Below are 16,558 nucleotides of genomic sequence, written 5' to 3'. Positions count from 1 at the left end.
CATAATGAGGTGCGGTACTTCCATTAGCAGTTTTTGTCAGGAAAAAAGTAGGAAGCTTACACCTTGCTCACCTTAAAAATACAACCTGGTGGCAACTTAGCATGCAAGTGGCAATAGCCGGTTGGGGAAGTTCATATTTAGGCTACTTGTGCAGTGCCTGTTCTATTCAGATCAGACTTTTTGCACCATGCAACACACAACTTTAAACTGAGCTTCTTTGGGACCTCAGCAATACATGATATGGTTGCGTCATAGACCGGCCGTAAAAAACAGAGGTCCGATTTTACCGTTTGGCAGTTCAATGGAAACCTGATGTTGTTTAGGTATGAAAAGTTTAAAACTATATTACACATTGTACCCCGAAATAACTTACAATTGACTTTTTTATTTTGTATTAACTCCTTCCTGCTTGAGATAAAAAGGCACTGTTTAACTTCATTAACAAACACAAAATCCTTATAGACAACAAGCTAATCTTTCACAGAACAATCACTGATTAGAAGCATTTGATATATTTTAACACACCGTGCTAATGTTAAAATGCTAATATTAGTTGCAAATGTTTGTCATATAAAAGCATGACACCCTTTATGTGGCTTTCTTCAAGGTTTATTCCACTTATATTTTTTAACACAGACAACACCCTCTTGTCCTGAGAGATTTAGATTAACCGTAAAAGTAGCCATTTTGGTTTCATACTTCTGTGGCAGAAAGAGAAGCAACACATCTCACTTCTATGCTCCCTATACTCTGTTCCCATTGGCTCACAGATTCGGGTTCCCCAGAGTTCGATCCCCAGCTGGACCCCACTAGGAAAGATGCCTTCAGGGTTCGCTCATAGTAGGAGGTTGAAACAGCTGAGAAGCTTCTTTCTAAAATGTTGCTCTCCAACTCTATAAAAGTGCCAGGATTCTTTCTGGAGCATATTCAGTGAAGTGATAAGTCAGAAAAATACTGTTTATTCCTTTTTCACATTGTTTAAATAGCTAAAAACTTCCCAAAACAAATGTCACAATGAAACATTTAAGTTATTTTTCTCTAGTTCTTTTCCCCCTTTTGTATATTTGTGGGTGGTTTGGAGCATGTGTGTCCGTCTTAACTCCTAAACCAAATATTTTGATGAAATATGAAACTCTGTATATGTAATCGTAGTAAAGGTCATCTAGCGACTACAAGGAAGCAATAATAAATGTCGCCAGTAGCTCAGATCATCATAGTTTCATATCTCAAGATAAACCTTTCTTCGACTCTCTTTTTTCTTCTTCTTACACTCGACACTTAGATTTTTATAACCACTGGCCCAAGAAAACATTGCTTTGGGCACCTTTTAAATGAAATCTTGAGCATGACATTGATTATCTCAGCTTTATAATTATCTCCTCATGCTGCTGTAACTGTACCACTGTTTTTCACTTCCAGATGAGGCTTGGTACATCCTGGGTGATTATATAAACTGTAAGTAAATTAGCTGCGAATAAAAGCCTTTTAAATAAAGCATTAGCCAAAGACACCCTGCAGTTTATGCTATACATTCTCTCAATCCAACAGTGAAGTTGGTGCCAACACAATAAGTAAGGAGAGCCGCACAGAAAACCACTTCTACAACTCAACAATTAAAACATTGTGCATTTTAAATTTAAAGCAGTATTTTACAAAAAAGAAATCCATCAGCAGTCAGTCCCTCATTTCGATGTTTTCTCTCTTTTCTGTCCCTTGTTTTTTTTGGTGATAAATTGGAAATGCAAAATAGGTACAGATGTGTTTGTATAATGGTGTTTTTTTTCCGTGTAAATAATGGCTATATACAGTTTCAGAGATATATGAAAAACATCTGCGAGAACGAGCTATAATTATCACTCTGAAGCGCCACTGAATAAAACATTTATACTCTTCTATACGATGCAACTTTCAGCCTGGAAAAGATTAATCTCTTTCTTTTCTTTTTTTATCAAAGATTTTTTTTTGTTCTAGCTGTTACTCTTTCTCTGAATTGACATATCAAAAGAGTCTTTGAAGTGGGACATACAGTGAAAATGACCATACTTGATGTTTTGAAGGTATATTGGATATGCTTGAATGCGATGTATTCTCTCATATTCGCCCCCACACTTCCCAGTCCCGTATCTGTAAAATTACAATCATTAGGTTTTGTCTCAAATGGACCAAAAATTGTGGGTGCAATTGCTTAAATAAGGGAAAATTCCTCTTTTTGACTATAGCAGTTGTATGTTTTGTTAGTGTCTCAAGGGAGCGCATTGCTAATATTTTTACAGGGCAACCCAACAAAAATACGGGCCTCTGTTGAGTGTTTACTATATAATGGGTGTGACAGGCTACCTTAGACCAATTCTGAGGTCACCGCTGGTGTTTCCTACGAGGTATGACAGTTTTACAACTGCAGGGGCTCAGACTTGGATCGCTTCTGACGTCTCAGACTGCTGCTGCTCTCCGTCTGTCTCACAATCTCTCCCCCTTCTCTTTCTCTCACTTTCTCCTCTTCGGACTCTCTATCGCCTTTTCTGTCCTTCATTTCCACGCACACGCACACACACACACACACACACACACACACACACACACACACACACACACACACACACACACACACACACACAACAAACAGGCAAAGCATTATATCAAGCCTTATTTAGCCGGACTCAAAGAGGACTCTTGAGCATATTTTAAGCCTAAAGTCTTAATCTCTTATAATAGGCTTCTTTGTGGAAGTCGAGGAGGCAGCCCGTATTTCTTTCTAAACAGCCCTCTGTTGGTGTTGGAGGGGGGGCTAGTTGTGGTGATATCCTAACAAGCATTAAAAACAACAAACTATAATGCCAAAAGGCAAAAAAAATAGCAGTAATGGCACCAGGAGTTTATGCAACAAAAAAAACAACAAAAGAGCGAAATTCTAACAGGGTGGCAGCATTTTTTAGGGCAACATAGCGTGGTTACTATATTGGTATGTGCCGCTTTTCCTCAACACACATGCACACACACTTACATCCACCCTATAACACAGTCTAAGTGCTGTATCTGTTATGCACCAACGCTGTAAAAGTGTGAGGGAGCCTGATTTTGACTTGTTTTGCCGTTTCTGCAGCCGGGAATTCTCTGTCTGCGTAGGAGCGTGAATGCACACGGAGAAGCCGAGTCAGCCGAGGCGGTGCAGTGTTGTTTGGTGGGACGGTGGCTGCAGAGCAGGAGCGATTCATATGTTCTTTATCTTCTCGCTGCAGAGTGAAATGTAGAGGAATGTAAGCTGTACATTTACAGAGGCCCTGAGGAAATAAAATACTCCTTCTGCATTGTGGCTGTGCTAATGTAATTATGCACGGTTCCCGCAATAGCGAAAGAAAAGATTGCTATCCAGGAACACAAATATTTTCTGCAAGAAGGCCTTTTCTTTCTTAGAATAGCTAGCGCAGCGCTCATTCAAAAGGTACCTGTTCAGAACGGGCCTGATGGTTGAGTCTGTGGTGTTGCTGCTGGCAGCCTTCTCGATGACGGCTCACACACACATCACACTCAACACGACGCTTCTTTGGGACCTCAGCAATATGCCTGCCATGACACAGTTGTGTCCGACACCAAGGTCGCAGCTATTCGCTGTCAGAAACACCCGTGAAATACACTCATGGTTCAGGGGAAAACACACCAGGGTCCTACTTTATCGTGAGGTGAGTACGCAGGAAACCTGGGCCTCCAACAGCTATAGATTTATTATGATGTTTAGATATGAAAAGTATTACATTTTGATGCCCACTTTACTGCAAAATAACTTACAAAAGGCCCGCAAAGCACGTACAAATATGCAACTTATCTGTATACTTACTGTGTACTTCTATTTCAGAGGAAAACATTGTAGTACTACATTAACAAAATGTTACTGCTTCAATTGCAGATTCCTATTTGACACTCAAAATACAGTGATTAAATTATGATGCATTATTATTCATCCAACTACGCAGCATTATGTTAGAACTGAAAGCTTTGAACAGCGTGAAGTCATTTTAAGTATTTTGCTGATAATGGCGCTCTTTCATGCTTTACTTGAAGTAAAAATATAAACGCAGGATTATACTGTGGAGATTAATAGTTTGACTTTTTATGGTTAATAGTTTTCATTGAAAAACTAAATTTGAAAGTGAGTAGCCGCTGCCTTCTTCTTCTCCCACTGCCAATACCAACATTCCCAGTAAGTAAAAGGGTGAAAAGTAAAGCAAGATGGCGTTTGCCTGGGGCCCTCAAATCACTGATTTCCAACGGGGAAATATAAGTCGCTTGCTTTGACATAACTGCCGTAAGAAAGCAGGGCATGGAGTTAATTAGCCGAGGTATTCTGCTGGCGGTAACGTTATTTGTGTAATAAGTTAGTTCGGTGAAACACACTCTGGTCTGATTCGGCTTCCAGTTGGCCGTCAGCTCGTGTTGAATGCCACGAAGTGAAGAAGAGTGAAGGGCGCCAGTGAAGGGCGCCAGTGAAGGGCGGTCTGCCGCTCGGTCTGCCGCTAAGAGAGAGCGCTGTTCACTCGTTTATTAAAAATATAATAATATTGAATGTGTTGCATTTCCAAATTGCACAAAAGTTGACAAAGCGTGCCCTTGGGTCCACAGTAATACACCCACAGACAGAGATTCCCTGCTTTATGTTTAAATATGAATATTATGACTATGATTATGTTTTCAGCAAGACAGGTGTTGGAGGTCAAAAAGCTGATTCTTTAAAGATAATATATCCACTGCAGCTTTGGGCAAAGTTTAGGATAACTCTCTACCTCAAGTGCAAACACAAGTTTGAGTATATAGGCTACATTTAGTCAACACACACACACACACACACACACACACTCACACACACACACCCGCACACACACACACACACACACACACGCAGAGAGTACGTTTTGGCCGGGGCTCTCTGATCTGATTTTGAATGCAGCATCTTGTTTGATGTCTTTTTGATGATGGACATGAAATAATGTCCAAATCACCAGAGGCTGGAACATCAAACAGATTCAAATGAAAACACGGTAATGTCTTCTCGGACTGAACCTTATTGCGCCTTTATTTGCCACCGCCTCGTGGAAGCTGGGCTTTGACTGCGCGCAGATAAAAGATGAGTTGATAAATGAGGCACTTTCATCTCCAACAAACTTTGACAACTTTTTCATTCACTGCGCAAACACTGCATGGCTAATATGCTGCATGATAATGTAATCAGATAATCACAGATGGTAACGTCAGCGACTCAATGAAGAGTCAAAGGTGGAGGAAGTATCTTTTGAAGAGGATGAATAGCCGAAAAATCATCACAGCAGGATGAGGAGAGCCCAGCTGTACTGGTTTTTGTATCAAACGGGCGGCAACCTCCGGGTCTGAAAAGTGAAGCCAATTCTGATGTGGCATAAAGGTGCATTCTTTCTAATGGCCATCAGGGGGCGACTCCTCTGGTTGTATATTTATTACCTCAGTAAACATTGAGAACACAAGTTTATGGTCTTAATTTAATACAGATGTATATATATATATATCAGTAACATAACTTGTCTATTTCTAGAAAGTTATTCTTAATTCTGGTCATCAGTGCTACCGGGTTGGATTCTATGCAAAATCTGAAAAAATCGTAAAAGTTAACCAGAAACCTCTGCAGCCCAGATACCAGAGGAGCTTCTAGCAGAGACCAGCCCACCGTGGACAGACCCAGACTCCAGCGGGAGGAGGAGAGGTCAATGCTCAGCAGAAAGCATTTCCTCCCCCCTGCCACGAGCAGAGCTTCTCCTAGTTGCCCCGCTGGGATCCAACATCGACTCACCGCTGCTGGAGGCCCGGGCCGTATTGCTGGGCCCGCTGCAGGGAAGGGAGGCAAAGGAAAACCAGAACCAGGACTGCACGTTGCAGACTGTCAGACGCCTGCAGCAGTAAAATTAAAAGGTTTTCTGAAGGGAATCTGGTGCTTTAAAACACGACCACTTCCATTCCCATGGGCTGCCAAAATCAACACAAAGTGAAAGTTTCTTGTAGTACCTTTAAAGTAAATGATGGTCCCATTGAGAGCAAAATAATTGATAAAGCAGGGCATGCTTCGGGGCGTGGCTAATAGTGTCCGGTCTGACAGTTGTCCGTGTTTGCGTCTAAGAACTATTTTTTCAGTGTGTTTTCAGTCCATTGGCTCGCATTGACATTGTTTGGTTCAACGTCCGGTCGTTCTCAGCTCCCACTCTCTTGTGTCACTTTTGGTTGTCCAAAAAACAAGATGGAGCCGGGACAACATGCTGAACTCCAGGCTTCAAAACCCGCAGTCCACAAACCGAAGGGTGACGCCATGCCCAGTAAAGCGGCGACCACGAAGGGACGAGCCCTCACTGCAGCAGCCCGGGAAGGCTCCACGCCGTCCCACCTCTCACTCCCTTTCCTGACGAAAAAAACCTTAAAGATTAGCCCATTATTGGAGAAAGGACATGATCATCTATATATTGTTCAATTTCAGAATCCAATGTTCTTCAGATAATAGGGCGAGGGAGCGAGTACAGCGCACAGGTGACTTAGTGGTAATGAACCAATATATATGCATCATGCAAAACCGATCCTTATGCTTCACAAAGGGAGCTCAGCACATTCACTCATCACAATTTTGACTGTTATGATAACGTAGATGGGGGAAATTTCAGTGACATCACACCCCCGAAGGGGATATTCTCACGTGAGCCGCCATGTCGATTCTCCAGTGTTTATAATAAAGAAGCTTTCGCAGACAATGCCTGGCCCGTTCTCGGTGGAGCGTGAGCGGGTCATCGACTTTGCATTCAATTTGATTTATATCTGAACAGAAGCCAAGTTTCCGTATAATTTACAGACCAGTGTTCTGTCTGTCCAGCCTTTTTTTTTGGATGGCTCTGTGTAAACCGAGAGGCCGGTGTTCAAACAACAAGGCAGGGAGCCACAGTGGATTCAGAGCTTTTCCTTGGCCTCCTCGTCAAGCCTCCTGACAGCAAACTGGCACCCGGCTCCAGCTAATAAAGTGCACCACCCAGATGGTCCAGCGGCTGCATTACTATACGTGTGTGTGTGTGTGTGTGTGTGTGTGTGTGTGTGTGTGTGTGTGTGTGGTCAGTTGGAGCGGGACACAACTGGAAAAGTCACGGATGAAAGACGTATCGAGCGCTAAATCTGCTAAATCCACGATGCGAGTCTCATCCACTCCGTCTCCTCTTCGGATGATGTGCTCAGGGTTCAGCACATGGAACGATTTAGACACCGATCAAAAACGATTATGGCACATCTTGCTAAACGTGCATAATCACTGTCAAAGTGTATTCTTACCGTGGCAGTTAAAGGATGTGGCTCTTTAGTTATTGTCGAGGGGGAAGAAAAAAAATATCCACACATGCAAAATATTTGAGCCAACTGTCACGACTTTTCAAAACAAAAATGTTTCGGATGTTTAATTAATTTAGTGTTGTCATAATTGATAACAGATGAATCTTTAAATTTATTTCCTGATATTTTTTTCTGTGATTCATCACATGCTGTCAAACTTGGTTTGCAGGCGTAACTCAGCTATTATATCTCAAAACACATATACACCACAGGAGGGGGAACTGACTTCCTTATTTATACCAATATATTATATTTTGACATTTGTCTTTTACTGCTTTTTGTATCATGTCACCTGCTAACAGTCTGTGAAAACTTTTTGATGTCATGAGTTCATTTCTCAGCTGAAGAGACGATTTGACTTTCTTATAAGGTTAAAATCTCATCAAGAAATGACAGAAAGAAACTCTATTTTTAGCATCTTCTGTCATATTGACAGTTCCTTTGACATTTGAAAGCCTTGTTTTAAACAATGATAAAGGGACATTTTATTTTGGCAGCAATGATGACGCTATTGATGAAGCTGTATTTTTTTTTTGACACGCAAGTTAAATGTTTTGAGTGAGTGACCGATTTAGACAGGAGAAATTAAATGTGCTTCTCAGTTTATGTTGAGGCGATTGTCCTGAGAACTACAAAAGCAGCCACGTTTCCATCGACATATGTTTAGGTATCGCATGAGAAAAGTTTTACGGAAAGGGCAAACTTTCAACAAAACTTCCTTAATTGTTCAAATATATATATATATATATATATGTATATATACATATATATATATATACATATATATAAAAAAAGAGTTGATGCTCGAACATTTAACTCACAGGATCAGCTGTTTCCGCTTCGTCTTCTCGAAATATTCCGGGATATTCCCATAACGTATAATATTTTCCAGACAGGAAACATGGTCAATGCTAGCTGAACATGACACTTACAACTTCTTCAATTAAAACAAATTATTCTTCCTCTTCTTCTTTTTCTTCCTCCTCCTCCTCCTCCTCCTCCTCCTCCTGGCATGTTAGTTTAAATGTTTTTTGTCCAAATGTATGACATTGTACAAATTAAACAAAGAATTTGAAAAAAAGAAATACATCTTCTCTTTTTAATGGTGGATTTACAGCCCGCTGAGTCTTTTTAGCGGCAACTGGTCAAACTACACTGTAGTCGAGTTCATTCGCTTCAAACCAGTTAATAGTAAATTCAAATTTGCTTGATAATTTAATTAAAATGCATTGGGGGTGTGCCTTCAATGAAATCCACATGGCCATTGTGTCCAATAATCCCCAATAAAAGAACCAATTATTCCCGTTTGAATGATGTTTGCATTAAAGTATTGGCCTGCTGTATGTTGGTTTTTAAAGACGAGCATCTTCATCAGGAACTGGTGGGTTTGCGCAACATAGTGTTTGTTGGCCAACCCCGGAAAAAACTAGCATCACTCTGGTTCCCTCAACAAAAAGCCAAAGAGACAATTTTCACCTTTGTATTTTGGATTATTTTAGAAAATAAACTGTCAATGAAGGCAGACTACTCAGAGAAATTATGTTTCGTAGTCTGATTTAACCGCTTGTTAGCAACCGACTTTTCTAAGACTTCAAAATTCCAGAGATGGGTATTTACTGATGTATTTTATATCGTAGAACAAAACGTTAAAATCTCTTAAGCTTGTGTTAATCACAGACCTATTTCCAGGCACCTAACCAAAACTCCATAAAAAAAAGGCGAGATGACTGGAAGTATAAAATCGCTGAGTCATTTCTGTGTTTCAGGACTCCTTCCTGCAGCACTGTGTGTCCCAGATAGCGCCACTTTTGGTCTTTTACTTGAGAGTAACATAAATATGGAAAACCCCCTCCATGAAATGGATTTGTTTGAATGCAACAAATGAATAAGCAGACAGACCTCCGAGAACAAGAAAAAAATTTCACATTTATTTGATATCAAACAGGAGTTGAATTAAATATCAGCGGATGATGGACTCTTACAAAAGAAATAAAATGAACCTAATCAGTGCTGCAACAACTTATCACACTTTCCAACCATGTTCCTTTTTTTTTTTCTCTCTCTGAATAGTTCAGTTAATAAATTAATTAGTGTCAAAAGGATGAAATATGTCCGCAAAAACTGCAATATCGCATTGGTGTGAACATAAGTCTTTAAACATGACAATTTCTTTCAAGTAAAATAAATTACACACGTTTTCAAATTTACTCCAAATCTGTGCATGGCCCGATGTTAACAAATATACTACTGGCAAAAAAACTCATCATTCATGAAAGCAAAAGCACTTCACAAGCAGAGACGTGAGCATGATTTCATATGGATCTCTTGAAACTTTTTTTTTGTTTTTTCATATTCAAACATAATACAACGAGTCAAGTGTGAGAGGAAAAAGCACATTTCCACCATTTTGATTAACCTTGTCTGAAGAATCGTATTAACATTGACAGGGCGTAACTACTGAATGGTTGCCGTTTCTGTTTTTTTCTTCTTTTTTTTCTTCTTTTCTTTTCTTTTTTACACTAGTGGTACAGCAAAATATATTTTCTTTAGCTGTTACTTTGACAACAGTTAAATGTGCAATAGAGAAAATATAAGGCCTGAGTCTGAATTAGTGGTTTCTTAACTTTACAGTCCTGACTGTGCAGTGGAGCCACACTAGTTCTAGTTCTGGACTTGATGACTAAAAAGACCCTGGTTTCTGCAAAGTCCCCCAAGAATATGTCCGGAGTTTCAAAGTTCCTTTGCTTGAAGTATTTTTTTTTAATCCCTTATTCTTCGACAGTACAGTACAACAAGAAAAGCCAGACTTGTCTCTGACGCAACGGCCTGTGTGTTATTCTCTGCACCTCTTTCGTCCAACAGCAGAGCTTTCACAGTCCACATTTGTCCGGCCGCAGATGGACGTGTTTTGTGTGTTAATGGGTTTCTGTGTGCAAAAAAGTCATGTCTTCATTCCTTTTCCCACCCAACAACATTTCACTTCCTGTCCTAACAGGAAAGAGGGCATGTGGAGTGCGGAGCCCAGACTCGCCGGCTCTCTTGACATCAACCGAAAGCAGCCAAACAAAAAAAGGGGGCCGGCTCAGAGGCTGGTAATGAGCTGCATTTGTCCGTCGCTGGGCGCCTCTCCTTCCTGTGCGCAGTCCTCATTGTTGGGTGGGATGATGCAGCCGTCGCTGGTGCCTCGGTTTATGTGGTAGTAGGACAGGGGCTGCGGCGCGTCGCCGAGCTCCGGCATGCTTTTATGATACGCGTCCTCGCTCTCGCTTCGGGGCGAGGAGGAGAGCTCCTCCTCCGGGGGGTACGGCGAAGCCGAAGCCGAGGGCGAGGGCGAGTCCCTCAAGTTCGGCATGCTCGTGTAAAGGGAGTCTCTATTGTCGTTGGGCGACTGGGAGCCCATGTCCTCCACTGCGGTAACAGTCTCAGAGCAATGGCCGCCCTGCCCCCCCAGGCGCCTGGGGGCCTTCTGGGCGCTGTAGAGCAGGGAGTGAGTCCTCTGGGGCAGGAGGGGGGCCTCCAGCACCTCCTTGTGGTGCGGGTGCAGGAGCAGCTCCAAGGTGGCGTGGCCCCCTCTTACGCTCCCTCTCTGGGGGGACGCGGCCTCGGCGTGATCCGCCACGATGGCGTCGTCCTCGCTGCCGCTCCCGCCACCACCAGCACCCCCGCATCGGTCCACGGTCAGTCTGGTCTGCGGAGGCAAGGCTCGGTCCGGCTCCCTCGGGTGGTCGCGGCCTTTGGGGGCCCCGCGGGGCCGCAAGTTGTTGTGGACGATCTCAGATATGATCATCTTCTCAAAGGCCACGTCGTCCAGGTGGAGGCCCCCCAGGTCACCCGGGGCTCTAACGCTAACGCTCTCATAGTCGTCGTCTCGCAGGGAGTAGCTGTTGTTGAAATTGCCATTGAGGGGGAGGGTGTCCATGGCGCTGATGTCCCTGCTGTTGCTCAGAGAGTGCTGTCCTGCAACAAAAGCCGAGAAGGGCGCGTGAGATATGATTATTTATTTATATACCCTTTTGTGCAGAACAAAAACAGTGTCCACTACACCATCCACATACAACTTGATACTGCTCAGGACACTGTGCTCTTTGATCTCTGGGTTAATTTCAATTTTATGCAAATATAAAAAAGTTTTAAAATTCAAAAAGGAGAACCCAATCTGCTCTCCATCTTGTCCGTCCTCATTATGGCTGAATATCATTAAAGCAATTCTAAGAGATTATCCTGAACAATATTGGAGAAAAATGAGAACAAAGGATGACTTCAAAAAACTTTAAACAAATATAGCACGGCAACACGCTTACAACGTAGCTGATGAACAAAATCAACAACAACACGGCAGCACACACACAAAAAAAGCAACGGGGAGAAGGTGGGAGTAAAATAAATAAATGAATTCAAGCTGATGAGGAAGTGCTGTGACACAAACAATGAATAAAACATTCCACCTGTTTAAAAAAAAAAAGAAGGCAAGACAAAAGAGTAATGTCGAACACAGATGGCCGCTCTGCACCGGGGCCCACAAGCACAGCAACAACCTCCACACAGCACGACAGACAGGCACGGTGCAATGACTCACTTTGCCAACACTCACATCAAGTGTGTCTGCTCAGGCTATCTGGCCTAAGAACAGCTGATGTGCAAAAAAAAAAAGAAAGTAAAACAGATGCCTTTTTTCTATTGCAGCAGAAACAACGAAATCACTGAAATAAGACCAAAGTGGGAAAAAAGCTTCAACATCCAGCCCCGGATTCAGTCAATCCAACTCAGTTGTGTCCTTGCTGTTGGCTGTAATTTAGCCCACGTGACGCATGGTTCAAATTGTAGGTGGATTTAGGAACGACAGGGAAATTATGTGTTTAGCATTTTGTGAGAGCTTAAAAGGACAAATCAAGGACAACTGAATCCTGGACTCAGCAGGTGAAAGGGTTCAGCAGCAAGCACAGTCTTTTTCTTTCAAAGTCTACAGTAAAAGAAGGAACATTTCCTGATCTTACTTTCTGAAAATTGGAAACAATACACTCACACGCACACACACACACACACACACACACACACACACACACACACACACACACACACACACACACACCTCTAATTCTGTTTTAGTCGCAGGATGACAGCGAAGTTGGGGCTGGATTTTTGATATGAGGATTTTATTTATTGGGTACACCGTGAGCCTGTAAGAGAAAGGCTGACATTCTGCAGAGTGAGGGGGAGGTCGTCAGTGGCAGAAAGAAAAATAAATAAGAAAATAAAAAAAACACAGGGAGTCTGTAGTCTTAGGTTTTAAATGAACGTGTTCAAAAAAAGAAGAAGCATGATAGCAATTGAGGAAGAAAAGCTCTAAAACAACATCAAAGACATTCCCAAAGAAGAGTGAAAAGAGCAAAAAGGCAGAAAAAAAAGGGTGCGGGGGTTGGAAGATTATTAGCCACCTCTCTAAATAGACCCTACTTCCAAATTTGCATTTGTTTGCATGCAGGCGGTGATTATATTGCAGCCAGGTACTCTCTACCGGGAGAAGGGGGGAAATGATGTGAACAGAATTCAAGTGGACGCGGCGACAGCTGCACTCTGGGAAACGTTCCAGCGGAGATTCATCCAAGATGTTCTCCTTACCCATTTTTACTGCATCGGTTGAACATCTGCAGAGTGTTACTTAGTATTAATACACTCATAATAGAGGACACGCTCATCCTTTTCCAGGAGCTAAATGTAATGACTATAGCAGGCAAGATTTTCAAAAAGCTTATGTTAAACTTGACAGTCTCTCAGCGCGTATTTCATACTCGGTCGGTGATCTTCACACCAGGTTTTGACATTTTGTGTGTCATGCTGCTGCCTGGTCTCCTCAAACTACTTTCCATATGTTCAATCATATTTTTTTTTCTGCCCCGTTTGTCACTGCTTCCTGTTGCTCCCGTGTATGTGAACACAGCTAATGCAGAGTTTTGCCTCAGGGGACAGATTGTTTATTTACGCCGACATTCAAAATAACGTGCCACTTTTTTTTATTTTTTTTTATCCGTCTCTGCTGCTCCAATGTCAACATGTAATTACTGCAATGATTAAGCAGGTAAACATTTTAGGGCAATAAAGCTCAAGCTGTCAGAGCGCACACATCCGAGCTGCTCTCGCCTGCTGCCGAGCTCACAGATAGAAGAAGAAGAAGAAGAAGAAGAAGAAGAAGAAGAAGAAGAAGAAGAAGAAGAAGAAGAAGAAGAAGAAGAAGAAGAAAAACGTCTTTGATTTTCTTTGCAGACATTGTTTAGTCCCAACCTTGCTTCATTATCGGCGGGTGTGAAGTACTGTCGTTGTGCTGTGAGCGAACTCGCAGCACAAAATGACTGCAGCAGGTTAAAGCTATACATTCCTGCACATGCTCTCCTTACACACTTTTGCCATACTGCTGCTTTTGTATATTCTCTTTTATCATCAAATGCTTAGGAATATCTGAGGGCTATGATTCTGCCCGCATTGCGTCATGAGCTTCTGTTTTTTCTTCTTCTTTTTCTTCTTCTTCTTTGATTGGGTTTCTTTTGCTTTGCCAGGGAGAAACTAGGTCACCATAAACACTGACATGATTTAAATCGATCTAATTGGAAGTAAACTATAGCACAATCTGAACATGTTGTTGAGATTTCACGCGTGCATAAAGTGTATAACCATAAATGACTCATATTCAACGGGGAGGAATTCCCATATGACTGCTCAGTAGAAGAGATAAGATAGCAGTGACGTGAGTTTATCTCCTTCTGTGCTCACAAAGGACACACTCGCTTAGATAAGAACTACCGGAGATACACAGGCGGTGGAATGAAGAAGAACAAACGGTAAATCTGGGGTAATTATTCTCAACATTTTTGAGGCGTGTTATGTCAGAGCCCCGACCTCAAGAGTTTTCAAGTTTTAGATAAATCTAACACACTTAAAAGGAGAGAGTTAAATGAGACGATTAATACTGCTTTCATTTCTGTTTGTTTACTCTGATGCGACAGCTAGCCGCCAGTTAGCTTAGCGCAAAGACTGGAAACGGGTAGAAACACCTAGCCTGGCCTCTATGATTCTCATTAAATCTTGTTTGTTCAATTCCCGACAAAATAAAAGCGGGGGGAAAAAGGCGGGAAAAATATAATTAGCTATCTTACATGGCTTCATGTGCTTGGCCTGCTTTACTTGCCGAGTGACCGTTGGTTGCCAAGCAACTACTTGGTTGCCGAGCAAACTGGCGAATTTCTGTTTGCATTAAGCAAAACCAGACGTAATGTGTAATTTTTTTTTTTAGATGCAAGTGGGCAGATTTCGTTACCTTTGCATACCGCCAGGCTAGCTGTATCCCCTTGTTTCCTGTCTTTATGCTAAGCTACGCTAACTGGTTGCTGGCTGAAGCCTTGAATTCACCAGACAGACACGAGAGTGGCATCGATCGTCTCATCTTACTCAACCCCAAACCCCCCCGTCCCCCAAACCCCCCCCCCACACACACACACACACACACACACACACACACACACACACACACACACACACACAAATCAATGCAAGAATAAAAGCGGAGGGTGGACGTGCACCTGGGGAGTGAAAGGCGGGTGGAGAGGGGGTGTTGCACACCACCGTTTCGGCCAGGAGGTTGTTATAAGGGTTAGTGTCGTGGGTTCGGAGGAGAGGGTTAGTTAGGAGGTAGTTGCCAGTCATCCCTGAAATAACAGGAATAGAGAGAGAGAGAGAGAGAGAGAGAGAGAGAGCGAGAGCGAGAGAGAGAGAGAGAGAGAGAGAGAGAGGGGTGGGGGGGGGAAACAGTTGAGGAAAACAGAGCTTGAGGTACTGTACTTTATGGTCTGTGGTGCTGCGCTGGATAGCCGTCCACATAAGCAAACACTGACATTCGCTGTCCAAAGTCTGACACCGCAAAAAGATTTACGACCTCCGATCCGTCTGCCTTCTATTATGGACACAAAGCGGCCATAGAAACGTTGGTCAAGGCAAGACGTTATCCAAACAGTCAGCCGATGTGGCTGACAAACAGCATTATCGCGACAAGCGTTGACCAAAGCGTAGCAGCACAATCAGCTGCAGTGTTTATGTGAAACAAATCCATCTAAACAAACTCATCCAGTCGGGGACACTAGACATAACACGTCTAAGTGGCCTGCCATGAATAATACAGCATCCCTATCATCCTGAGCATGCTTGTGTAAATCCTCAAGAATGTAATAACAATAACAATCCTCGGTCATTCGGATGGATCGCTGAGAAACTTTGTCCTGGCATGTGTGTTGAAAAAAAAGAAGGAAAAAAATACAGAGAAGTCTGCGCTGGTACAGTCTGCAGCCTCTTAAAAACCTGCTCTGACCTCCGCCTGACTTTGCTCGTCTCCTCCACCTTTACCTTCATCCTGACAATCACGCAGATGAGTTCGGGAAGGCTGCGATCTGAAGTCAAGACCTCATCCGTAACATGCTGTGCCACGACTAAATATCACACCTCTATCTGTCTGCTGCTCGGCGCCTTTTAAGACGATCCACCCGAGCAGCGAAGTGCAGGGAAAAATAAATGCTGTGAACTTTGGTACACAGGCTGCATTTAAGACTTGTTTAAATGTATTTTTAGCTTAACATAAAGAGAGATGCAACATTAAAATCGGGTGTTATCTTGCTCTGTTTCCCCAGCCATGTACGCTGCATCCATTGAAGTGTTTTTTATTATGAATTCGGAGCGGCATTACAAAGAAAATGCCACATGTCTCTCTTCTGGTGGCGGCACAAGAAACGGTTGCTTACCCTGGTTGAGTGTGGAGGTGCTGTTTATGTCTCCCGAGATGAAGGAGGACTCCGACTGCTTCCTCACAGTGTCGTTCCACATCCGCCTTATGCGGCTCTGGGTGGAGAGAAAAGCAGCCATTGATCAGAACTCGACGTGGTGCCGCAGTTATTCAAAGGCTTCTGGCCCTGCGCATCGAGGAGCTATACGTGGGTTTCGGGACGCTGCTCTTGTGTACAAGACTTAACTCGCACCCCGCTGATGACATGGTCCTGCTCCGGTGAAACAAAAGGCTTTCGCACGCGCTATCGATCCAACCGATACCCAAAAAAAAGGAAACTGTAATCGGCCCACAGCAGCTGCTTTTTCTCAGGAGAGTTGGAGCAGAAGCCGCTAACAAATTTCCAAAATGTAGATAGTT

General features: G+C 42.8%; 1 protein-coding gene across 1 annotated transcript in view; it reads right to left on the bottom strand.

Annotated features, from left to right (window-relative positions):
* Nucleotides 1–9,277: 9,277 nt before the first annotated feature.
* The window catches only part of adgrl2b.1 (adhesion G protein-coupled receptor L2b, tandem duplicate 1), an 82,075-nt gene continuing 74,794 nt past the window's right edge, over nucleotides 9,278–16,558 (bottom strand). Inside the window, exons 20-22 of the mRNA XM_079220064.1 lie at nucleotides 16,158–16,254; nucleotides 14,949–15,074; nucleotides 9,278–11,334 (exon numbers count right to left, since the gene is read on the bottom strand). Of these exons, the coding sequence (XP_079076190.1) occupies nucleotides 10,460–11,334; nucleotides 14,949–15,074; nucleotides 16,158–16,254 (1,098 nt within the window). The 3' untranslated portion in view covers nucleotides 9,278–10,459. The remainder of the gene's footprint in view (nucleotides 11,335–14,948; nucleotides 15,075–16,157; nucleotides 16,255–16,558) is intronic.

The sequence above is a fragment of the Taurulus bubalis genome, assembly GCF_910589615.1.
Source record: "Taurulus bubalis genome assembly, chromosome: 1".
Classification (NCBI taxonomy): Eukaryota; Metazoa; Chordata; class Actinopteri; order Perciformes; family Cottidae; genus Taurulus; species Taurulus bubalis.
The sequence above is the reverse complement of the archived record's forward strand: the minus strand, read 5'-3'. Positions and strand labels throughout refer to the sequence as shown.